This window comes from Eptatretus burgeri, chromosome 1, assembly GCF_056783735.1.
Source record: "Eptatretus burgeri isolate ZD-2024b chromosome 1, Ebu_testis_v1, whole genome shotgun sequence".
NCBI lineage: Eukaryota > Metazoa > Chordata > Myxini > Myxiniformes > Myxinidae > Eptatretus > Eptatretus burgeri.
The window spans coordinates 30,317,032-30,343,813 of NC_140961.1; the positions used below are offsets into that span (position 1 = coordinate 30,317,032).

Consider the following 26,782-nt stretch of genomic DNA (forward strand, 5'->3'; position numbering starts at 1 on the left):
GCACGCCGGCGGGCGCGAATACCGCAACACTGGTGTCAGGTCGTGCGATACAAATTCATCGCCCTCCTCGCGGCACTGGTATCGGAGAACAGGAAAACGGGCTCTCCTGTCTCCGGCTAAATTCACGGGAATCGGTCCAGGGGTGAGAGAAGCGACCCCCGATTCCCTCCAAATTACGAGCGAGCAAATTAACCCTTCACGAGAAGCAAGATGGCGTCTCAAGGCGAGCGGGAGCCGGGGGTATTAGAAATGGATGTAGAATGTGTAGCATCCATGGTCCAGGATGGAATCCCCGGGCAGGAAATGTTGATTGTGCAGGAACACGGACTCGCCCAACTGAACCCAGGGCCCGAGGTGGGTGCGGCAGCGGCCGCGGTGTATGACACCTCCCCCCCCTCTCCACCAAGACCCTTCCCCAACCCCTGCCGAAACGGCTCACTCAAGCACACCCGACATGGCCCAGCTATGCGCCATGCTGGCGGCAATGACAAATGAAATAAAAAACGAAATGAAAGGCATGAACGAAAAGATGGATGCGAATACACAACAAATAAACGAAAAGATGGATACAAATACAAACGAAATGAAAGGCATGAACGAAAAGATGGATACAAATACAAATGAAATGAAAAACGAAATGAACAAGCAAATAAACGGAATGGAAGCAAACATGAAGGAAGAAATGAAAGAGCTACGGGGTGAGACGCAGAACATGGGAATGAGCCTGAAAGGAAGCTTGGAAGAACTAAAAAACGAAATGAAAAAGGAAGTCGACACGATACGAGCGGAGGTGACCGGGTTAAAAGAGAAAGTAAAAGGAGTGGGAGTCGCAATGGAAGAAAGTAAACAAGAGAGGGTAAACGAAATAAAGACGGTGGTGGGAAAAATAGACAAAGTAGGAAAAGGATTGGGAGAAGTAAAACAGGGACAAGACCAAATAAAGGAGGAAATCGGGAGGAACACGACGGCGATAGAGGAATTGAAAAGAGAACAAGGGAAAATAAAGGAGGGATTGGGAGCCGTGAAGGAGGACTGTGAGAAAAGACATCGGGAAATGACAGACAAAGTTGAAAACCTGCGAAAGGAGGTAAAAGCGGAGACACAGAAAGGATTAAAGAAGGTGGCGGAGGAATGTAGAAAGAGACATGAGGAGGTAATTAATGAAATGGAGCGGAAAGCCGGAGAAAAGACAGAGGAACTGGGGGAGCAGATAGGAAAAAACCGGGGCGAGACAGAAGAGCAGTTTAGGACAACGAGGGAGGAAATATCCAAGACAAATAAGATGGTGACACAGGTACAAGGGGAGGTGGAGCAAATAAGAGAAAAAGTCGGGGAACTGTCGTTAGGAATGATAGGGGAGGAAATAAATGGGGTAATAAAGGGGAAAATGGAGGAAATGGAGAAGAGACTGACGGATAGGGTGGAGGCCCGGTGTGAGAAGCAGGGTGGCCTCCTTCGGGAACAGGGGGAGAGGATATACTCCCTCGAGGCGGATCGTGCCCAGGTGGGGCCGGTGTCACAGGGCGGAGGAGGAGGCTTGCCCGATGCGGGGGTGAGCATGCCAAGCTTGGGGAGGGTAGAGGCCGCGGGGTCTTTTGGCCTAATGGGGGTACCCAGAATGACTGTTCCAGGGGGTGTGCGGAGTGTGAGTCCAATGGCTTGGGAGAATAAGCGGGACGACGCGGGGCACGGACAGACGCAGACAAGGGTGGTGGAGCCCCCGGGCAAATGGCTCGGACCCTGCGGGAGTGAGGCACCGTTGGGACTGGGGAGGTACACTCCTCCCGGAGTCCCTAGGGAACGGGAGGAGACCTCGAAAGAACCGAGGGTGCCGCTACCCCCGTACGATGGCAAGACGGACTTGAGGGCATATATGGCCCAGTTCCAGTGTGTTGCCAGAGGCAATGGCTGGAACGAGGTGCAGGGTGTGGCACAACTCACAGCGGCCCTGCGTGGCGTGGCTTTGGAAGTCCTGACCACGGTACCCAGTGAGGGGGCGACCCTGGAGGATCTCCATTCGGCCCTAAAAACCGATTTGGCATGGACCAGCAGAGCGAGCTTGTTAAAGCTCAGCTCAACGGGCGCAAACGACGTCCCCAGGAATCACTGGGAGAATTGGCACATGACATTCGCCGCTTGGTGGGGATCGCGCACACCAACATGCCGCCGGAGTACCGGGAGGAGATTGCCCTGGACCATTTCCTTCGAGCAATAGGGAGCACCGATGTCGGAGCATTGCTCACCGTATGGCGCCCGGACAACCTCCAGAAGGCGGCTGATACTGCTGCCTGCTGGGAGGCAGCCAGAACGCCATTGGGAGGGGCTGGGCGCCATGCGGTGGCAGTCCGACGGGTGGACCCCGTGCACGACAGTGCGCTGGGAGCCGAGGCAACCCTGGGCGACCAAGCGCGAGTGGAAAGGATGGTGCAGGGCATGTTCGACCGCCGGTTCGGGAGACCTGTGGAGAGGCGGTCGGGCCCGGGAAGGGCGGGAGATGGGCCATCGGGGGGTACCCCAATTCGGAATGGAGGGGGGTATAATTCGGCGTACTGGAGGCAAACACCTTACCAGAAGAGGTGTTATAATTGTGGCGCAGGGGACCACCTGCAGCGGAGGTGCAACGCCCCGCGCAGGGAAAGGCCCCCGCGAAGAGAAGAGCCACGGCCCCCTAGACCACCAACTCCGCCCCGGGTCAATAGGGATAGCCAGGCCCAACCATCCCCCCCACCAGTCCCCGGGAAACTAAGAAGTGCCGAACATGTAGGGCCGTGTTCGGCAGACTCAGACGGAGAAGAGCCCTCAGAACTGCGACAGGTCATCAGTTGTGGCCAAATTGGCAAAGGTAGCTTAACAATTCGGTGCAAGATTGCCGGCGTAGGGGTAGACGCCGTGGTGGACACAGGAGCAAGCGCCACGATCATCAGCCCTGTGGTCCTTGATTCGAGTGTAGACGGTTGGGATGAGATCCACCGTCTGCAAAACCATAGTTTGCAGCTAGCTACCGGGGCAACGGCCCCTATCATAGGACGTGGTTTCGTGTCGTTTAAATTGGGCACTGTGAAAACCAAGATAGAGGTTTGGGTGGCAGAGGTGTACGACCCATGTCTAATAGGGTTGGATGTGCTGACGGCCGGTGGTTGTAAGATCGACTTGGGCCGGGGGTCATGCAGTTGGGTGGTGAGGAGTTGCCGTTAGGAGGCGTGAGCACGGATGAGAGGGTGGAGCTGGAGGCTCCTGACTCCGTGGTCATTCCCCCGGGTGCCGAGGCGGTGGTCCCGGCCCGGTGGCGAGCACCCCCAACGTGGCAGGGCCCCTGCGGCCTAGCGGAACTACCGGCAGGGCCGTCAACCCCGGGCTTAGTCGTGGGCCGCACCCTGGTAAGTACCGACGGGCCAGTAGTGCCCGTACGGGTGATAAATGTTAGCACGGAACCACGCACTATCAGGAAGGGCACGAAGGTGGCAGATTGCATCCCAGTAAAAGAGGTCGCAGAGCTGAGGGACGATAACGTCGAGCCGGACCGGCCCCAGAAGGAGTCTCCAGACTCGATTAGGAATTGGCCCGGTCCCATTTGTGAGATGGTAAATCGGAGTAGTGTAGATTTGGAGGAGGCCCAGCGGGAGGCCTTATACAAGCTGGTCGACCGACACATCGGGATCTTCTCCTTGTCACCCGAGGATATTGGACGTACGGGCCTGGTGCAACATCAGATCCACACCAATGGGGCCCGGCCTGTCCGTCAGCCTGCTCGAAGGCTCCCATGGAGCAAAAGAGAGGAGGCTGATGAACAGGTTGAAAAGATGCTCAATGCAGGTGTCATCGAGCCCTCGGGAAGTCCTTGGATGTCACCAGTTGTGCTGGTTAAAAAGAAGGATGGGACCACGCGTTTCTGTGTGGACTATCGCCAGCTGAACAACGTGACACTCAAAGACTCCTATCCCCTGCCTAGAATTGACGATACCCTCGACGCCGTTGCAGGCTCTAAATGGTTCTCAACTTTGGACCTCAAGAGTGGGTATTGGCAGGTGGAGATGGATAAGACGGGGAAGGAGAAAACGGCATTTTCCACAGGGAAGGGACTGTATCAGTTCACTGTGATGCCGTTCGGTTTGTGTAACGCCCCGCCACCTTTGAGAGACTGATGGAGCGTGTACTAGGCGGCATGCCGTGGCAGTCATGCCTGGTGTATCTGGATGACGTCCTGGTACACGCTAAAACATTCACCCAGGAGATAGCCAATTTGGACCAGGTGTTTGGGCACCTCAGGCAGGCAGGGCTGAAATTGAGCCCAGAGAAATGCACTTTGTTCGCGACAGAGGTGGCCTATCTCGGACACGTGATAGGCCGTGAGGGGGTGAAGACCGACCCCGGAAAAATTACAGCGGTAGAGGAGTGGCCCGTACCTACAACTGTCAAACAGGTGCGGGGCTTTTGGGACTTTGCTCCTACTACCGGCGTTTCGTGGCAAACTTTGCGGAGATAGCCAGGCCCCTTCACCGGTTGACGGAGAAGGGGTTGAGATTTAATTGGACGGAGGAGTGCCAGGAGGCCTTCCTCAAATTAAAGGGGTGTTTGACATCCGCACCTGTTTTAGCGTACCCCACCGATGACGGGATGTATACCCTGGACACGGATGCAAGCCAGGAAGGATTGGGAGCAGTCTTGTCTCAGACACAGGGGGCGTGGAAAGAGTGATCGCGTATTACAGTCGGGCCATGAGTAGGCCCGAACGAAATTATTGCGTAACTCGTAAGGAACTATTGGCTATGCTGTCTGCCGTGAGCCATTTCCACCCGTACTTGTACGGGAGGAAATTTTTGGTTCGAACTGACCATTCCTCCTTGCAATGGCTCTTACGGTTCAAGGAACCGGAGGGCCAAATTGCAAGGTGGTTGGAAAAATTGCAGCAGTACGATTTCAGTGTGGTCCATAGAGCCGGTAAGGCTCATGGGAATGCCGATGCGCTCTCTCGACGTCCCTGTCTGAGGGAAAACTGCAAATATTGTACGAGACATGAGGAGAGGGACCAATTGGCAGACGCCTCCCCGAAACTCCCAGTCCGTGCGGCCCGGATGGTAGGCCCAACTTTGCCACTAACCGCGGGAGAGGAATTTGGTGGATTGGCATGGAGCACGGCCCAGCGGGAAGACCCCGTGCTAGGGCCAGTGTACAAATGGGTCCAGGAAAACAGGAGGCCCAGTGGGGAGGAAATCGCCCCATTCGGGGCGCGAACAAAGGCATACTGGGCTCAGTGGAGGACCCTAGAAATGAGGGACAACATCTTGTATCGCAAGTGGGTGGAGATTCCTTCTGAACAAACTTCTTGGCTGGTGATAGTCCCTGATGGGTTTAAGACCCAAATTTTGAAACAGGTGCACGGTACCCGCGCCGGCGGCCATTTGGGCAGGACCAAAACAAAATCTCGGGCCCGCCGGCGGTTCTATTGGGTTAACATGGGGCGCGATGTACAGGACTGGTGTCGAGCATGCGACGCCTGTACTGCAAAAAAGGGACCGCCACAGAGGATGAGGGCCCCACTCCAACTACATCAGGTTGGGGCTCCCCTGGAGCGAGTGGCCATGGACATTTTGGGACCACTGCCCCCCACTCGCCGGGGTAATAAGTACGTCCTCGTAATTATGGACTATTTCACCAAATGGCCAGAAGCCTTTGCCCTTCCCAGCCAGGAAGCAGGGGTTGTGGCCAAGGCCTTCGTAGAAGGATTTACATGCCGGTATGGGATTCCGCAGGAGCTGCACACGGACCAGGGACGAAATTTTGAGAGTGAATTACTAAAAGAGGTGTGCAGGCTCCTGGAAATTCGAAAAACATGGACAACGCCCCTGAGACCACAGTCTGATGGCATGGTGGAGAGGTTCAACAGGACCCTGGTCCAACAGTTGGCCCTCTTCACCGCCACTAACCAGGAGGACTGGGACGAACACCTTCCGTACCTCCTGATGGCCTATCGCGCGTCCCAGCACGGGTCTACCGCATGTAGTCCGGCGCTGTTGATGTATGGACGGGAGCTGAGAAGCCCCGTCGATTTATTGTGCGGTCCGACGCCTGAGCGGCTTGATAGGCCCCCGGGGAGGGCTATGCCCGTCGGTTGGAGGAGGGCTTGGAGAAGGTCCACGCCTTCGCACGACACCAGCTCCAACAGGCGGGCATAAAAATGAAGCGCAGGTACGACCACCGGAGCCAGGTGAGCAAATACCCACCGGGGGCAAAGATTTGGTTCTTTAACCCCCGGCGAAGGAAGGGCAGATGCCCGAAGCTCACCTCACCTTGGCAGGGCCCGGGGTCGTCCTGGCGCAAGTCAGTGACGTGGTCCTAAAAATTAAAATGGGACCACGAGCCCTCCCCCGGATCGTCCACGCGGACCGCCTGAGGCCTTACAAGGGCGACCTTACGCCCTCATGGATATGTCTTGCCGGAGGAGTCGGTGCTGGAACAGCCGCTCCCGCAGAGGCGCAGGGCTCTCAGAGTCTTGCGACGAGTTCACGAGCCCAGTAGGAAGGGAGGAAATTCCCCCCCCTGGGAAATTGATTAATGGAATTATTTGAGGACATGGACAGACTTGTGGATGTGTAGCGGGAACGTAGCTTAGCTACGTAGTGTTAAATGGAACGTGCTGTAGTTTAAGGGACGACGTGGGAGCACGAGTTAGTTAGGGGGTGCAGTTAGAAGGATGGCAGAGTTCAGCGGTGTGTGTGTTGAAGAGTTGAGAGGTGAGTACATGATGAGTGAGTGAGGCCAGCGGGTCTGTGTGTGTATGGAGTGAATGGGGAATGCATGGTGCGATGAGTGATTGGGGGGAGGAGTGACTCCCGCCCAAGGGACCCCGGGGTCAGAGTAAAGTGAGTTAGCTGGGTTAGTCAAATTGAAAAATGGAGGTCGTTTTGCTGTTGGTGGGAAAGTAGGCTCGAGACCCATTTGGAGGGGTGCAGGAGCCCTGTTGACGGGCTTGGGAGCGTGGCTGCGAAAGGTGAGTATCGCTGAGTGGGTACCCCGGGCACCAGGCTAGTCGGCCGCGGTAGGCCATGGGCCCATGGGGGGCCGGGATAGAGTAGTGGGCACGGGTGCGCCTGCTTGGTGCGGGGGCCCGGGCGCCATTAGCCGCGTGGGCAGTGTTGTGGGCACGGGTGACCCTCGGAAAGGGGCCCGGGAGGCCGGCCTGCCACGTGTGCGTTTCAGGGGAGGTGCCATGGGGGCACTCCCCGGTGTTAGGGAGCTGGTAGGCTCGGAGGCAGTGTAGTGCCCGGGGGTGCCATAGCGGGAGAATCGGCAGAGGGTCGTGCCTGCCAAAGGGAGCCACGTGTCCCAGCCAGGAGACCGTGTGAGGGCACGGAGAGAAAATTGGGGGGCGAGGCCCGAAATTGTGAGGACACCAACACAGGCGACGGGAATCTGGGTTGTTAGAACCAATAGTTTAAGCGAGAGGCGCTTGTTGAAAGCCCCGGGGTAGTTTAACAGTTAAATGGTTAGGGTAGATTAGGAGATGTACCCCTCCGCACCATCCATCCCCTCGCTGTTGTTGTGGGCCGCTGGACCCACTTTGGTTAAAGATCGCCGAACTCTGGGGAGGCCATTCTGAGGCTTCGTTGGGCCTCGACACAGGACGTTAGCTCTCCCTTATTCCCCTCCGGGAAGGGAACGTAGGGGTTGGGAGTAGGCTAGGTGACAGGATAGGTTAGCCGAACAAGGACGATAAAGGGGGTTAGGGGACGATTTACAGAGGGGAAGTAAAAATAAAAACCATAAAAAAATAAGTTGGGGCTAAATTGGGGTTTGACAAATTAAGGGAGTGGGTATGTACAGTGACAGGCAAAGGCGATAGGTTGGGAGGGAGACAGGTAGGTAGGTCCGAGCCCGCCTTCCAAGTGGCCAGCACCACCGCACTCCCTCCACCAACTTCCACTGACAGCAAGGCAGAGGCCGGCCAACTTCATCGGCAGCTGTTGTTGTGCTGCAAGGCCTGTGCCGGCCCACTTCATCTGCCGGCTGGCTGTTTTTCTTCAAGGCCAGTGCCGGCCAGTTCATCTGCCGGCTGTGTTTGCCTGCAGCGGCCTTCTTCTGCGGGCTGTGTTTGCCTGCTACCTTTGCCATGCCATGCCCACTGCCCCTGTTCACCAGCCCCGTTCAATTTTTGCTTTGCCCCCCCCCCTGTTCATTTCCATGTGCGCCAGGATCCGCAAGGCAACAGTTTGCAAGCTGCGAGAACTGCCCTGTTGGCAGCTACAACACGGGCCTGCAGTGGCGGCCCATGCACCGTGTTTTGCGTCCATCCATTCATGCATCCATTCGTTGTGCTCATTGCGTGTGCCACTTGAGCTGGCACGGAGACTGCGTTTGTGCAGCCCATGCACCGTTGTGGTTCACTGCGTTCAGTTCAAAAGGGAAGGCCTTGGACTGCGTGTGAGCAGCCAGCCATGTTCCCTGTCACCTGCATTGTTTTGAGCCAGAGACTGCATGTGGGCAGCCTGGCTCCCTGCTAACTGCTTTTCTTTGCAGAGTTCAGTGATCCTGGGCCATGGTTTAGTGTAAAATTTGTAAGTTAAGGTTAAGATGTACTGTAAATATGAGTGCGCCCCCGGCATGTCTGTCTAGCGCCGGCAATTTTATTTAAGTCGTCCGTGTGAGTGAGTTTGTTTAGATAGTTACGCAGCCCTCAGGTTATTTATTTTGGGGACACGAATACCATGAATGTCGCACTCAGGGATCCGTAGGTAAAATGTACTAGGGGAAAACTACACATGATGGCACACGAAAATTTGACGACTCGGGACGAGTCTGTAAAAAGGGGAGGGGGTAGTGTTGTGGTTACCAAATTCGCAAACCACCATTCAGGTCCCTTAGGTGAGGTATCTCGGCAAGTACATGTGTAGTTAGGTCCAAACCCGTTGTCTAGTGGGAATACATGTCATTTATGCGTGCTGCGACTCTTCAGGATAGCCGTTTTTCTTTTACTATCTTTATTTTGGACCAACCGCCATGATTACCACCACAACCACAACATCAACCACCAACCACAACGCCGCTTCACCACAACCGCCACGACCTTCCCGTCACACCTCGCCACCGTAGCATCGCCACCGTTCTTGCCCCGCTGTGGGTACCGGTGTTGGACTCGTGCAGGGCGCGCGTCGAACAGCGTGTACAAAATCACGGATTTTGTGCTTCAAAAACGGATCAAAAACGACACACGCCCACTTTTTGCCGTCCAATCGGTGAGCGAGGGGCGATTTGGCCCCGCCTCCAGAACGATCGATATATGCAAATTTGTGGATCAAAAAGCCTTCACGCCCACTTTTTCTCGGGCCAATGGGGAGCGAGGTGAAAGGTCAAAGGGAGGGGTCAAAGGCGAAGCTACGGGGGGATAAAAGGACCGTGTTCGTCAGTCAGGAGTGTGGAGAGTCGGAGAGTCCAGAGGCGGAGAGTGGGAGAGTCGGAGAGTGGAGAGTCGGGGAGTCGAGAGGCGGAGAGTGGAGAGTCGGAGAGTCCAGAGGCGGAGAGTAGGAGAGTCGGAAGCAGAGGGTCAAGACTTCGCGGGCGGTGGAGCTGCTCGTCGTGTGCGTTGGAGTCGGAATGGAGGGGACGAGCTGTGGAAAGGCGGCGACACCAGACGAGGGGGTGCTCGCGTCGTGCAGGGAGCTGCACCCGAGGGAGGCCGACAGCGCGACCTGGCCGAGGTGGAGACGCACACCAGGGATAATAAAGATCCTCTATACCCCGAGCATCAGCAACCCCCTCCTGTTTCCCCCCGCGCTGAGATAGTGCGACCAAGGGGGCCCCTTTCCCACCCCCTACCAGACACTGCCCGCGAGGCCCGCGGGGTTGGGGCGCCATCGCCGCTCCGCGTCTCATCACCAGACGGGTAGGCGCGACCCGGTCTCGGCCTCAGGCCCGCCTCATTCTTGGGGGTATTCTTTTCCTTGGTTTTGGGTATGTGTTGTCGGCGCCGTCTGTGAGGTAGAATTGTATAAGTGTTGCCGTGTGCTCGGTAGTCGGTATTAGCTCTGCATTGTGTTTTCACTTTTACATTTGCTTGTTGTGTAAATTGCATTGTGTCTTTTCTGTGTGCATTTGGTGGAATTGTATATGTGTGCTTCCCGTGTGCCGCGAATAAATGTGCTTTTATTATTGAACTGTTTCCCGCTTCGCTTCGTCATTTCTCCCATTGAATCCTCATCTTGCTTCACGTAAAGGGTTGGTAGTGGGCTGAATACGCCCGATAATTAATCGAACCGTCGAGGTCGACGATAACACCGCTCGGTTATTCTGATAGTACGGAACGGGCCGCTTAAGCGGCCCGTGTCCGAAGTCGACCTGCGGCGAGGTGCGATCGCCCGGTCTACCCTCCGCGTGGGTACTTAGGTAGGTCGAATTTGGCGAGCAACCCTATCCCACGCGGGGGCTGATTGGCTCGATCGCGGTGAGACCGAAAGGTCCACCCGTGACTGGTTCCCGGCGTTAGTCCGAGAGGGTCACGACTGGATTGTCCGTCCGGTGGGCGACGTGCCGCGATTCGAGTTACGTGGCCGTCAGCACGCCGGCGGGCGCGAATACCGCAACAATATATATAATCTTTAGAAATGTCTTCACTCTCTCCTCCATTTATTAAAGAAAAAAAATTGTAAAACTTTAACCAAAGTCAATTAAATTATACCACATCGTCAATAATATCTTTCCTTCTTTATCTCCATTTTCTCGTTCAAATCTTCTCCCTGAAACCGCTGTTAATAATCTTGATGCATATTGCTAGACTTGTTAATTCTTTGTTTTCCTCCTCAGTGGGATGAGATAGATTTATTTTCTGAAAGACCTTTAAAAAAAAATCTAATTCGTTCTCTCTCGTTCTCTCTCTCCCCCGCCCTTGCCTCCTCCTCTCTCTTCTCCCTTCCCTCCTCTCTCTTCTCCCTTGCCTCAGTTTCTTCAATTCCTTCCTCATCCCATCCTACCCTTGAATCATTTTCACGCCAAAGAATATCATACATATATTCATCTGGAGTTCCAAAATAAAAATTTTTACAACAGGAAACCAATAAAATTTCTTCAAGAGCCTTTTATTTTCTCAACTTTAAAACTTTTTCATTAATTAACATTTCAGTTAAATCCAAACTTGTTTGGTTCAGCAACATCAGTATAAAGCCAATCTTTTACTGAAAATACCCCATTCAAACCAAATATTTGCCTAAAATATTTATGGGTCATAAGAAACAAGGGGACACCCCTTCTGACAATTTTCAACAAATTTCATTTTTTTACCACCATGAGTGAAACAACATCAGTATAAAGTCTTATGTTGTAGTCTTATGTTGTAGAATGTTGTAGAACATATTTATTGAAATACCGAATCCCCTTTTTTTGTAGGAATGCTTGGACACAGAAATGATAATTTTCTTGAAGTCTTCTTGCTGTCATTTATGTATCAGAAATATTGACATTAATATGACAGGTAATACCACCTCCCCATTATTAAATCAGTTTGTATTCCCTTACTTACGAGATAAAATCCTGTTACTTGTGTTTCCATGATATAAACTATGGTAAAACAGTTGTTGATTTTAGCCTTATTAAATTCTTTTATTTGTTGTTTGCTAATCGTGCTTCCACAAATATTATTAACGGCACCAAGTGGATAATATTCTTCCTTACGAACCGATTTAATTCTTCCAGGTCTTCTCGGTTTATTTTGAATGACCAATTACACCCTCAATAATTCATATCATATCTCCAATGTTCTGGTCTCAAACAAATGATACGCCCTTCTTTATAAAATTTTATTTCAATTGGAACTGTAAATTCTGAATGACCCGGAGATAAAATCAACACTTCTGTACCTTTGGAATACACAGCTGTTTTCTTTAAGGATATATAATTTGTGATAAATCACTTAATCTCACCAAGTCATTCACCTCAGTCAGGCTTGGATTATAATTTATTAATTTATAAGCATTTTTGATATTAATTTTTTTTGTTTTCCTATATTTCTGTCGTTCAGCCTGTGCCTTTGTGTAATAATTTGATAAATCAATAGCCAGTTCTTGTGATACACCAAAAATAGAACCATCTTTTCCAACATGTCATTTATATTACATTAAAAATGTCATCATAAATATTTTTTTTGTTGTCGAGTTGAAATAACACATACAGACATAATTGACCACAACACTTAAAATTTGATTATTGGACTTGAAATGTTTGATAAACACCATTCTGTAAGAATTTCTTGACTTCAACAGGTGGTGGAAGACCACAACTATCAAAATAATATTTAACCTGATGATTATAAATACAAATCCAATGAGAACCGTTTCCATTAATATCTTCTAAATTAATAATAATATTCCTTGTGTATTGAGACAAGTTTGTTAATTCATCTCATACAAATAACCACATTATCAATTTTTAATTTCTCACAATATTTGGCAAGTTATATATTTGATGCATTCTTTCCAAATTCTTGAAACCACTCATCAATGCTGATTTATTTATGAGAAAGATATAATCCATTACCCCTTTTAGTTAATTTTACACCTGCTTGTGTGAAAGAAGAAAGCATATCTCAAACCAACAATCTCGCTTTCTCATGTAGGCTCTCAAGTTTTTCAGCAAAATCTACAATTACACCACTTCCACGAATTTGTTTCTCAAACTCTTTGTTATGTCTTTCCAACTCTTTTTAAGCCTGGAGTTGAGCCTTCCTTTCGTTGGCAGTTTTCACCGCTGCTGAAATACCGCCCGTCAATGCTCCAGCCGCACTTAAATCAGCAAATGAAGAAATTAGAAATGGGAGAAATCCTCCACTCATCTCTCTTATTGAATATTTCTTCAACATTGGTTTTGACATTTTATTTTAAAGTGAGCCAGTGCAGTACAAGTTTTTCACAAGTTCTCTTGTGAGCAAAACATCAATTCTTACTGCTCCTTTTCTCTGAATTGTATTAACATTAATCATTCAAGGCTTTTAATTTTGAATACAAGATTATATTTTATCCATATTGATTTGATTAACACATACCCCAGTTGGCACTTAACTACTCATTTATCAAAAAAATTATGTGAGACTATTCATAACACCATTATCTGTATTAATCTGTAATTCTGTTTCTTCCAAAAGCAAACATTATGGATCAACTTCTTCACTCTCTCCTCTTTCAATGTATAGGGAAGTACCCACTCTATTAGACTTTTTAGTATCCTTGTAAGCGCTCAGGTCAATCGCAGATGTTGTATTAAGTTTTTTAAATGTTACCATATCCAAAATAGGTTATTTATTTCCATTGCTTTCACACACCTTTTGGTAAGACTTGTATGCTTCAGCATAATCATTTTTTTCCCAATCAATTTCCAATCTATCTTGTGGATAAAATGTTCCATCCAGAGAAACCCAAAGTTGTTTCACACTTGCATTATCACTCAATGCATTATTCTTATCAGTAGCAGTAACTCCATGTGGTTTCTTTAAAATGAGCCATAGGTATCGTGGCTTTCCTTCTTGATCACCCAAATTCCACGTGTAAGTGGTTTGGTTTTGTTTGATATGTTGACATCTTCTTTTAAGGTAGGATACATTTAGTGGTTTCTTTGAGTTAAGTCTTCTATTCAACATCTCTTCTGTTTTATGATGAGGAGAATATTCACTAAAATACCAACTCCTTTCATCAATAAGAAATTTATTCTGATCACCAAGAGCATTTGCAGCACGAAAAGCAATCTATTTTCATTCCTTTTCAGTTGAAATCTAATTTTAAGTCCATACAGTGCTTTATCAAAATCACAAAATCCAAATATACCTTTAAGAGGTATATAAAGAAAAACGAAATGAAAGAAATGCGGGGTGAAATGCAGCGCATGGGGCTGGATCTCCAGGCTGGGCAAATATACCAAATATACCTGCCATGGGTAAAACTATTACCTGCATTTGTGTCATCATTATACATTCCTTTTCTTTGACTGTAACTGGGGTCTGCGTTTGTTCCCGTTGTCTTTATAGCACCCAATACATTTCCCACAGCAGAAGCAGTTGAACAAATTAGGTCTTTATGTTTTAGAATAGTTGAACCTATACCCATTAGAGTATCAATTATCCCATCTCCTTTATTTCTAAACTGATGTCCTTCACCCATTGTCTCTTTGGTTTATAGTATTCTCTTCCAAAATACATACCTTCACCTTTATAGTACGAGGGAAAGGAACATCACATCCCCTGTTTCTTAAGGGATTATCCCCATTCATATTATATATTTTCCCAACTCGTGTTTCCTCACAATAACTATCATATTTATTAAATATGCTCTCCACTCTCATTGGACGGGGCTTCATGGGAAAGTCGCTCTCTGTGGCCATCTCAACCCTCATTGGCCGGCGTGTCGTGGGAAAGCCACCTTCTGTGGCCATCTCAACCCTCATTGGACGGGGCTCATGGGAAAGTTGCCTTCTGTGGCCTGATTGGACAAGGGGCACACCCCTGCCTTCCTGGGCGGAGTCGTGGTCTGAGGCAATGGAAATCTCCGCCCACGTACGTGGCCGAACACACGTGGGCAATGGCGTCGGTGTGTGAAGTGAAGTGAAGGAGATTTGTTGTAAACGAAACTCCGCAGCGCACACATGTAGGGGGCCCTAACTATAAACACGTACTTACCAATATAACTGTTCTATAGGACCTGGCTGTTGTGTGCAGTAAGCTTCTAGATTCGTAACAACATTTATATATATGTATATATTGTTACGAATTTGGAATTCGATTGCACACAACATTCAGGTTCCTTTAGTCAGCTACGTCGATAAGTGCTTGTTCCCTCGATAGCTCACCTTCCATTGTTTAAATGTTCAGAAATCGATTAGATGCATTGCGGATCAATTTAATAGTTAAGGAACGAAACAATGGAGACGTTCCTCCCCCCCCCCCTTCTGTGAAGATGAAGAAGAACCCTGCCGTCCCGTGACTCATGATGTCAACAACTCCCTCCCACCCGTGGTTGAGCGGGGGATCGAGCACTAGGGCATGAGTCATGAGTCACACCGGGAGCGGGGGAAGGGCGGGAGAAGGATAAGAGGAGATCTTTTCTTTGTTCGTGTGCAGAGTTGGGGAAGGGAGTTCAGCGGAGTCGTTCAGCAGACCGTCGGGTGATGCTTGGCTTGCGTTAGGCTTGAGGCCTTCGGAAGCTTTTTGCTTCGGCTGGCTCAGTGAGCTTCGGCTTCTGTTTGGCTCGGGAGAGCTTTTTGCTTTGAGCTACTTTGTTTGGAAGAGAGTTGAGCTGGTCGCTCGGCTCGAGCTGCGAGTGGTGGCTTCTTCTTGGTTTGTGGAGCTCTTTGTTCTCCATTTTGTTCCCGGCTTGGTGTGACTCATCGACCTCTTCTTGGAGGTGGTTCCTCAGGGAAGCGACGCATCGACGGGAAGGATCGGCACCTCATCTCACCAGCACGTGTTGAGAAGCGCGGAAGGATTCGCGGGAGCTCTGGAAGGATCGCGGCTCACGGCGATTGGATCCAGCTCGCTCTCGCTGGAGCCCAGGTCCGAACAACTTGAAGACCACACAAGGTGGAGAGGTTCGAGATAGGTTCTGAGTTTCAGCTCACCTGTCCTCCGAGCTGGAGCTCGTTATTAAAGGCTTCTGCCACCATTTCTTGGGTGTGTATGTGTACGTGTGTCCGTGGGCCCATTTAATAGGTAGGAAATTGTTAAGTGCTTTGTGTGCTGTAAATGTTTGCATCGCATTTCGTATAGACGGTCGTAGTTCTTTTGTTGCTTGTATAATTGCATACGTGTTTTGCCCTGTTTAATGGCATACGTGCTTTATTATAATAAATGTCCTTGTGTGAAAGTAAACCTGTTTGTTGCGTCCTCTTCCCTTAATTGAGCTGCCATCTTGCACTTGGAATATTGTTGGTTTTTAAATAGCCGGTAAAGTGATCGGGTCCAACGGGACTGCGCAATAATACCCCCCTTGGTTATCCCAAAAGGAAGCGAGCTGCTTAAGCGGCTCGTTTCCAAGCGGTGCCGTTGAGGTACAATCTCTCGGTAACCTACCTGCGCGAATAATTAGGTAAATCGAAGATTTGGCGATCGGACCCTGTAGCGTGGGTCGAGTGCAGACAAAGTTGTGGTGTGGTTACAAACACACCCGTAGCTGGTTGTCGGCGTTGATCTGGAAAGCCGCGACTGGATTATCCGTTCGGTGGGCGAAGCGACCGCTATTGGTTAGACGCGGTCGTTCGCACGCCGGCGGGTGGAAATATTCAATAATATGTATATATATATATATATATATATATATATATATATATATATATATATATATATATATATATATATATATATATATATATATATATATATATATATATATATATATATATATATATATATATATACATATACATACACACACACACACACACACACACACACGAGGCGCCGCGAGGAGTAATGAAAGGGACACATCGGCCATTTTGGAGTTAATGCCACAGAGCACTATTTTAACCCTTACCCTATCATCCGAGCCTATCATCATCATATCATTAAAAATGTCGCTTACATCACTCCTCCTCGCAGGGCCTTATATGTATGTATATATATGTATATATATATATATATATATATATATATATATATATATATATATATATATATATATATAAACAACTCCATTCAATCCTCACTTTCCCATTAAATTCCTCCATCTACCCCCACAACCATAACAATATTTTGTATAACATTGAGGCAGTTGGGATTGCACATTGTTAAAGAAGAAGGCGCTTCCAACCAAAAGTAAAAACTAGATTGACTCCGCTTATTTGAGCAAAAAAAAAGGCAAGAGCAGACCCAGTCTTCTTACTCTTCTTCTTTAAAAGTACATATATATTTATATATACATATACATATACATATACACATACTATGTAAATACATACACCTACTCCGATGCTGCAAATTTTGTTTCAATCGGACAAACATTTGCAAGGGGAATAAATGTCCAAAAGCAGTGGTAAGTATAATGGACAATAATAATTATAATGAACAGAAGAAAATCAGTATGGTACCAGCCTGTAAAAAATGGAAATGAATAAACATGTCACAGCAATATAAGTAAATTGACATACAAAACCACAAGTCTCACTCGGAATCCTGACGAGACAAACACTGAACATTGAATTTTTATTTGAAATTTTTTTTTTTTTTTACCATAAGCCGGGTGACTGATCCATGAGGATGAGTGGAGATGGTGCATTTGCGAAATACAAAATACACTTGTGGGGTTGGATATAATAACAGGAGATACAGGCAATGGCAGTACTCTCGGCGAGTCTTACCTGGGACCTGGAATCCTCCCCTCCAGCGCATTGCAATATTGTATAATTGTACATACATACACATAATGTATACTCACATGCATGCATACAATGTCTTGCGTACCTACAATCTGGGGCATCGCTGGGCACTGGCCCATTGGGCACATGCTCCAGTTGTTTCTTGCTGTGTCCCTTGACTACGATAGGCCACATTATAACGATTAGTCTATTTTTATGCACGTGTCGCTGTGCGAAATTATAATTCATTGTGGTTTGGGGGGATCTGAAGTTCAAGGGGGCCTTGGCCCCTCATCTTTTTGGAAGCTCACGACACCTCTGCTTACAACACCGTCCCACCTAAATTCCTTTCGTGAACACATTTTTTCCACTGGTGTTGCACCAATGACTCATTTGCGAGTCTCTCGGTAACCTACCGAGATGCCAAAACCAAAATGCCCTTCAAATTACATTTGCTTCTGGGCCAACTGCAATGATCTTCCATGTTGGTGATGGAGGTTAGTAAAATTGGAAATCTTTGCCAATTCTGCCAGCAGTCAGAAAAAAATTGTTCTTGCCATCCTGCTGTCGTTACCCATTTCCAGCCTAGTGGTCTTGTTCAACTAATTAAAACTGCTTTTACAGTTAAGAGGCTCCACCTTGTGCAGTCAGGAATCTCTATTTGCTTGCAATGCTGAACAACACCATATAAGATTTTCTTGGTCTACTGTATGTGTGACAAAGGCAGGGGTCCCTTCTCATGAGTTAGTTTAAACTCAACTTGAAGCAGTACCATGAGAATACCAAGAGAGAATCTAATACTTCTCAGAAAGCAAAGCTAAAAGTAGGACAAAAGATCCATTCTCGATTTGGTTTGATCAACACCCGATGCTTGCGTTATTTGAATCAATCCCCAAAGAAAAGGCCAAATAAGGCACTCTGTTGTGAACAACTTGCTAACCAAAATTACTTCACCTTTTTGATTCCGCTCTTGCATAAACAAGTTCATTTTGATCAATCATTTTTCAAACCTTCCCATGCCTTCTGCTGTCAATCACATGCAGACACTCCCTATTGTTATTTTACAATATCTTGCACACCTGCTTTTTGTGATGTTCAAAACATTACTCAGCCAACTCATATCTTCTGCGATGTATGAAAGAAAGACGAGACCTGTTGCAGGTGGTATATGTATCATGCTCCCAGGGTAATTAAAACGATGTGTGGTGACTGAGCCCACGTCCTTCTCATAGCCTTTCACGGGGGCCCTGTTCATCCTGCAAACAGAAATCCCATCCAAGGAGTAATGTCAAAATGGTTGGTGAATCATATCTTATACCTCACATCCACCATTAAGTTAGAGTCAGTCTGTGGAAGAAAAACAATTATATTCATTGTATTGTCACTGATATTGACTTGTTGCTGGTACTTTTTAAAGATTGAACACAGTATAAAATAAGGTCTTACTTTTGTACGGGAGTCAAATGACTGTCAGTAAATTCTCCCCCTCACCAACAGTCTTTTGACGTTCATAGTGATATAGATGAATATGCAAGTGAAGTAGAATTGCATCTCACTAAATCTTATGTGCTTTTACCTCATTGAAATACATATAACCACGACTCGTATCTCCAATGTTTAAATTGAACTGCCCAGCTGCTGAAGAGAAGAACGCCTTGCTGCCGCCTCGTTGTCTCGAATAAATTAAATAACTTTGGAAGGCTACTGGAGCAAACGTCTTGTAGTCTGAGGAAAATTCAATAACCCCATTGGCTTTTGATGGCAAAGGCCTTGCTTGCTGCATGAAAACAGGCTGGGTGTTATGCCAATCTCATTATCATGTGGTAAAGGGAATGCATGTTCAAAGTACTGAGCTCATATTTCCCTCCACCCTGTCTCTGCTTTCTGTCCTTACTCTGTCATCATCCTCTCCTTTGGTTCTACCACTCCTGCCACTACGCCGCCCTGCCACTCCTAATACCCCTTCTGGGTTTGGCTGCGGATGATGGTCGACCTTCATGGTGGTGAACTGGCTCTCTGGTTCCTCTAAACCTACCATTATCTCGACACCCACCTGCTCCAGCTCATTTTGGCCCGCCATGGTGCGTATTTGAGAACAATTTTAAAATGCTCTTAATTTGGAGGGAATGGGGGGTTTTGCTCTGTGCACCCCTGATCCAACTCCTGTGAATTTATCTGGGGGCGGAGGGGTTCGAATCCGCTCCTGACACCAAACTGTTGTGGGCCAGGGTTCGGTGGCGACAAACGACCACTCGAGTCGTTTCCACCGAACACCCCGGAAATTAGGTCGTGACTCTCGGATAAGTCCAAAAGGTCATGGGTCCCTTTGCGGACCATGGTCGCCAATATTTTGACGGCGTGGGGTAGGGTTAATTGCCAAATTTCAATAAACCTAAATACTGTGACGTCCACGGGACTTGAACGGCCTACAGGAAATACTAAAAGGGAATACGCATCAACACTTACCCTAACCCATCTCCCTATCTAATTACGTGACAATTATCATTTCCCCTTAAAGAAATGGACATTTACACGACAATTTATCACCACTGAATTGCAACTTATTACATCGAGATCCTGGTACAACTCGAACAGCATGGCATACCTAATTAAACATCCTAATTACCCTTTGAATGCATACCCCCCCTCCCCCTTTCAGACGTAACACTGCCACCTCCTCTGGTACCGCAGCTCCTGCAAGTTCTATCACAGGCGCTACCGTACCAGGCTTTACACTTACTGACTCACAACTATTTAACCTAACAAAATAAAGCAGGAGGGGCAATGGGCAGCGAGCCGCAGCTAACTTACCTAGCCTGATTAACGTACTACCCCCTTATGGCCTTAACCTCGCCTAAACAATCACTTCCATTTTTTTTAATTTTATTTAATCACATGAGAGCACTGAGCGAAGTTGCACTCCACCTTCTGGATCATCGCTCCTGTCCAACACTCTTCCGGTGATCTGGGGAGGGGAAACAAAAGGTTCCACAAAAACACAACACTTATACTTTACATTCCCACTCTAAAGCCTTAAAGACACTACTTACGGGGTATTTACATGCGACTGCGTCCCCCAGTGGATGCTAATAGACCCAGCGTTACCGGGGGAGCCAATTTTCAAATTTGCCTGACTCTAAAATTATGCAGACATCATCAGCCACCAGGGGTGAGTCTCCTTGAAGGGGTCGCAATTTCCGCTCACCATGAGCCTCGGCAATCTCTGTGGACAAGCACATCATCCCCACCCAAAAAACCCACATGACTCCCCCCACCCCATCGGCCTTCCATGTGACACCTGCATTTCCAGCACTTCGCCGACCATGACCTTCCCATACCATGTCCAATAAAAAAAATCAATGTGTGCACCATACATTTCACTTCTAAACTTGAAACAACTAACAGCACTTCTCCTCACCCGATCCACACACCAGCCATTGGACAGCCACTCGTGCCGCTTCGTTACCAATTACCCACTGTCACTCTAAAACCCAGCAGAACTTACAAACCCATGCCAATTTTCCCACAATTCACTATTTTTACCAAAGGAGGGCACTTCGCCACAATCTCACTAGCCGAGCATGGCCCTATTGCTCAGCCCGATCTAGTCTCCCCGACCCCCCGACAGTGATCTCCGGACTCAATCTAGGTAAGGGCACCTCGGATAGACCTGGCAGTTCAGCAGGAGGATTCATCCCCTCCGGGCTTAAAAGTCTATTGGAGGGTCTCTTCATCGCCGGGTACCGGCAATATCGTTGCATGTGTCCCCTTTGCCTGCACCGGAAACAACTCCCCATAAAAGGCCCCCGTGGGTATCGGTGTAATGTCTCTTCCGGTTCCGGACCCCCTCGGCCATAATCAAAATTGCTCTATTGGCTGGGCTGGACCCCGCCGCTGTGGCGCACCGACTGCTGAATTACCCCTTATCAAACTTGACAGTTTCTGGCAAATTTCCTGAAGCATTTTGGTAATGCCCATTTCTCCCAGCCCCCCTCCCTCATCCTGAATCTCCGCCTGTCGGACCGTCACCGATGGCCTCTCGGGCACCCGACCCGGCCGACTCCACGAGGCCAGCTTGGCCGCGCACTCGGCCGCTCGGTGAATGGTGGGCGGATCCTGTAACTCCACTAGCGCTCGGACTTCAGCTAAAAATTTCTCGAGTGCCAGTCTGTCCCACGCCTCCACTGTTAGGTCCCGATACGCGATCCTAACTGATTGGTAAATGTCATGTGCCAGCTCCTGCACTGTCTCGCCCGACTTTAATCTGCGGTAAGGGAGCTGGGTCCGCACCAGATCACAGTTTGCCGCGAACCCAAACCGACGGCTCAACGCCTCGCAAATGTGGGAGCTGGTTAACATCCCCTACACGATCACGTTTAACACATCTGCGGCTGGTCGCCGCAATGTTGCCACCAAATTCCCTGTATGTTCCCGCTCATTCCACCCGTTTAGTCGGGAAATACACTCAAATTGCGACAGAAAAGCTTCAAGGCTCCCTGACCCGCCAAAATTTACCAGGGGGATCACCTTCCCGGTGGCCCGCTTCCCAGTTTCTCCCTTGTCCAAATCCAGCCCAGGGATCAAATACCCTTGTGGCTGCGTATCCAATTTTGAAGCCCCCTGTGGCCAAAGATGTTTTGTGGTGAGGGTCTCATAGGTCAATTTTGCCTCCTGTTCCAAACGTTGAATGGACTGAGTCACCTCTTCCCGCAGGATCTTCTGGGCCCGCACAACCTCCTCCAAGGCTCCGTCGCGAGTTTGTAGCTGCTCCTCAACCAACCCGGACACTCTACTTACAAAACACGGCTCTACCAGGCCTTTATCCAAGTCTCCCTCTTGGCTCATAATTTTATCTTGTTCGTCCAGACGAGCCTCCAATCTTTTTACCTCCTCCATCAAATTCATCCCTTGCTTCCTCAGCTCTCCCCATTCTTCTACTTGCAGCCGCATACGAGCATCCACACAGGCACGATGATGTTCCAGGCCTTCATCCACTTTATCAACCCGACTGTTCATTGCATCAATTTTATCTACAATGTTTTCCGTTTATTTTCCCCCTCCAATGTAATTTCTACCTTTGTTTCCTCCAATCTATCCTCGAATTTACTTTGTATTTCCCCCAATTTAACATCCACACACTCCTGCATCTCAGTTTTCATTTTCTTCATCTTTTCCCCGAATTCATCCCTCATTAAATCAATCCGTGCACCCAACTGTTCCCCCATTACCCCCAAGTGATCTGTCATTTCTGCCCCCTGTGCCGTCATTTTTGCCATTTCTGCCCCGTGTGCCGTCATTTCTGCCCTCTGTGTCACAAATTGATTTGCCATTTCTGCCCCCTGTGCCGTAATTGCACTCATTAAACGTTCCAACATTGTCCAGATCGACATCGCGCCAGTTTCCGGCACTGCCGGCTCCGTTACGCGCGATGAAGCACGGTCCACACTCGGAATGGGGAAGGTTCCAATCCTACCCCCGTCTCTCCCTTCTTCCCCCGACTCGCTGCCAGACACGTGTCCTTCCTCCTCAAACATCTGCACATCCACCATGGTGCAGAAATCCCGTTTGTCGCCAATTTAATAAAATTTGAAAAACCCCGCCAAAATTTTCCCGCGCGTTTTTCTGAAGTGGTTCTATATTCCAATTCATGGCGAGATTTTAATCTTGGTATATTCTCCCGATACCAAATATAATTTAGAGGGGTTCGAATATCCGACACCAATGTGACGTCCACGGGACTTGAACGGTCCCGCCAACGTAGGATGTGCCGAAACGATGGAGGCGGTTTATTGTTATCTTGCCAAAACGAAGTTTTTGCAAGATATGTTAGTCAGCTGGTATGTTTTTTTTTTTGTTTTTTTTGTTTGTCTGTAATCACGTATAAAAAATTCTGCAGAGCACAGTTATCATTGGAAATTTTTGTAACTTCGCATATCAGAGGCCTATAGAGGTCCCTTTCAGCGCATAAAATTTTGAAGGTCAAGGTCAAAGATCAAGGTCACTTTGTCGCAAATCAGGGGAGTCGACGAAACCCTTATTTTTTGAGTAATTTTGATCGGATCGTCTTCAAACTTCATGGGAATATAGTTCATGGTCTGGCGCTCAGCTGATTAATTTTTGGTGGCGATTTGGCCTTGACCTTCATGGTTAGCGCCTCAGGTCAAACATATTTGACCCCAAGGTCAAATTTTCAAGTTTTAGGAACCATATCGTGTAGTACCTCAAATTGAACACCTCGATGAGTGCTTTCTAGATATGTCAAGCTTGAGACATTATGACATCATTTGGTGACGTTATGAGGCAAACGCATATTTTTCATGGTTACTCTGAAGAATGATTCTCATCGGAATCTCTCGTAGGCAGATATTCCTCAAGGAGTCGCTCCTGGTGGATAGCAGCTCAGTTCACCTCAGTGTGACCTTAAAGAAGTCACACGTGGTCACCTTTTGGCAAGATACGGGTCACCCTGCGGGTGACATTGGTTTATTTTTTTACAATCCAAGGGTGGCGGTTTTGATCGCTCTATACTAACTATAGCAAACGGGATGAGGAACGTGGCACGAGTCGCTTTTCACCGAGTTAATAATGTTTATTTTCTACACAAGAGCGATAAGAAGACTCGGCAAGAGGAGGGATCCGTGGGCGATTCGACGAAAGGTGGCGTGGGTTCGGGCGTGGTGAAAACACAAACAATTTCAATGGATATACAGCAAAATGTAAAGAATCAATTCATCGGTACACGAATCTCAAACCCTCGAAGGTGCCAGGTACACACACACACACACACACACACACACACACACACACACACACACACACACACACACACACACACACACACACACACACACACAGTTAGTTCGTCAGCCTTGCCCGTGGTGTCACTGCCACAGTCATTGGATTGGTGCCGGACCAACTGGCGCTGCTTCCGTCAGGGGCAGGAGACACAACGGTGCCGATCTTCCATGAAACCTTCCGCACAGAGTTGTAGTTCTTTGCCTGTGAGCTCCAATCAGCCACTGTGGTATTGTTCTTGGGGTCGTCGACCTTCTGCGGTGTGGGCCCAAGACCGCTCACAGCCGCCAGGGAACCCAGTTCATGCGCAGAGATGCGAGCAGGACGGGGAGGCAGGTCTGCCCACCGTTCGGTCCCGTACCCAGAGCCAGCAGAACACGAGAGCCAAACGAGGTGAGGCACGAGGCACAGCAAGGCCACGAGACACGACGAATCAAGGAACGAACAAGCGCGACCAGAGAGAGCGCTTAGAGAAACCAGCCTCGACGAGAGCTTTTCTTTCTTACTCTTCCGACCAGATCGTTTTTATACTCAAGAGTCCTCGTCACTTCCAACGGAACCCCTCATTGGTCCTCTGCCTGTCGCCTTCCGCCAATCGTCATCAAGGGGCGGAGCCATCCACAGCACCGTTCGATCACGTCACGGCAAGCCCACAGGAAATACTAAATGGGAATACGCATCAACACTTACCCAAACCCATCTCTCTATCTAATTACGTGACAATTATCATTTCCCTCTTTAAGAAATGGACATTTACTAGACAATTTATCACCACTGAATTGCTACTTATTACATCGAGATCCTGGTACAACTCGAACAGCATGGCATACCTAATTAAACATCCTAATTACCCTTTGAATGCATACCCCCCCCCTCAGACGTAACAATGCCCACGTCGTCCAACTACAGGGGAAAACCGCACCCTCGGCCGACTTTGTCCGAATCGAGTCGCTATCACAGACTCGGAACCGGCGTAACCGAGCGGAAGTTACCAAAGCTGCGCCGGACCAAATGAACAATTTACGGCATGAACGGCCTTACTAATTCTCAAACCCGCACCATGCTAGGCCAATGAAGGAAAGCACAAACAACGAACTGGAACATTTAACAGGGGGTTATTTTACAACGATAATCGGGGAGGGGGACACAGAGCAGAGTTAAACCAACTCAAAGCAATGCAGGTATGTACAAGGCACTTAAACAATTCTACTTATAGGACGGCACCACACACACACACACACACACACACACACACACACACACACACACACACACACACACACACACACACACACACACACACACGAAATGGACCTCGTGGGTCTATTTTCAGTAGAACCTGGTACCTACCTGCCTTGTGCGGTTTCACCGGACCCCCAGTTGTGGAACTCGGACTCCATGGACGGGAAGGGGGATCCCAGCTCGAGCGTTCCAACGCAAAACACCACGGTGGGACTCGAATCCACGACCCAGACCAAGCCGCACTCGCCACCAAGACCGCAATCACCACGATCCTGCAGAACGCAATTGCCACGATCCTGCAGAACGCACCCTTGTCTGCCCAACACTGGTCCTAACCACCACTCCACTCCTCTGTGGTGGGAGGGGTCTTCCCTCGCCACTCGCCTCCTGATTGGACGAGGGGTTGTCGGACAACTCGTGGTCACCTCTCGATTGGCTGGGGCGTGCGTGTCATGCTCGCCCTTCGCTCATTGGGCAGAGGAAACACTCCATGCCCTTTTGTGAGGTGGGGCTCCGATCTGAGGCGATGGAAGCCCCGCCCACGTCTGTGCTCAGCACGCATGCGGTGAGGAAGGCCGATGGAGGCAGGAGCAAAGGAGGGATGTTGTTGTTATAGTTGCTGTTGTGGAGGATGTAGTAGTAGTTGTTGTTGTTGTAAAAAAAAAACTAACTGGAAAATAACTCGTAGCGCACACACAAAATTTCCATAAGACAGAAGGAAGGATTCTAACTATTAACACATACTTATCGAAATAACTGAACTACGGGGACTCTGGCTGCTTGTGTGCACAAGGTTTCCAAATTCGTAACAGTATCACCATTCACCTCCTCGCAAAGATGGATAAGTAAGCCGTGTGAAACTTTATTGGCAGGCTTTGATAGGGAAGGGCTGGGATTGATGATTTGCACTTGGATGCTGATGTTCGGGGAATATGGAATGTTCATTCAAGAATTGCCGATGTGAACCTTTTAAAAAGTCATTGATTGTGATGTCTGAATGACAAAAAGGGGGGTATGTGGATGCAAATTTCTCCAAAATTAGTATTATGGGTTTAAGGGTGATAAAAATGAAAATAAAAATGTTGCCAATTAAACTTGAAAAAGTAAACGTTCTTAGCATAGAGCACAATGTATTGTTATAACCCTTTTATGGGAAAAGTACTCAAATACAACATCGATTTTTACATCAACTGTATGTGCTTGAAGTTGAACACGCATCTATTTTTAATAATATATTTCCATTTTGAATGACCTTATATTGTTGCGGGACCGGGCGTCGGCGACGAGCACAACCACCAGATGGAGCAGTAGAATCGGCTCCACCAATCACCCGGAATGTATATGTCATCACCCCGGATAACTCCGGAGCCGATGGGTCCCTTATCGGACCAAAGTTCGCCAATATTTTGACGGCGTGAGGTAGGGTCCA

At 48.5% G+C, this 26,782-nt stretch overlaps 1 protein-coding gene across 2 annotated transcripts in view; it reads right to left on the reverse strand.

Moving 5' to 3' along the window:
* LOC147034158 (CMP-N-acetylneuraminate-beta-galactosamide-alpha-2,3-sialyltransferase 2-like) overlaps window positions 1-26,782 on the reverse strand; it is a 95,124-nt gene that overhangs the window by 40,525 nt on the left and 27,817 nt on the right. For both annotated transcript variants that reach the window (XM_085877476.1, XM_085877486.1), the window contains one exon: window positions 18,396-18,572. In XM_085877476.1, the coding sequence (XP_085733602.1) occupies window positions 18,396-18,572 (177 nt within the window). The remainder of the gene's footprint in view (window positions 1-18,395; window positions 18,573-26,782) is intronic.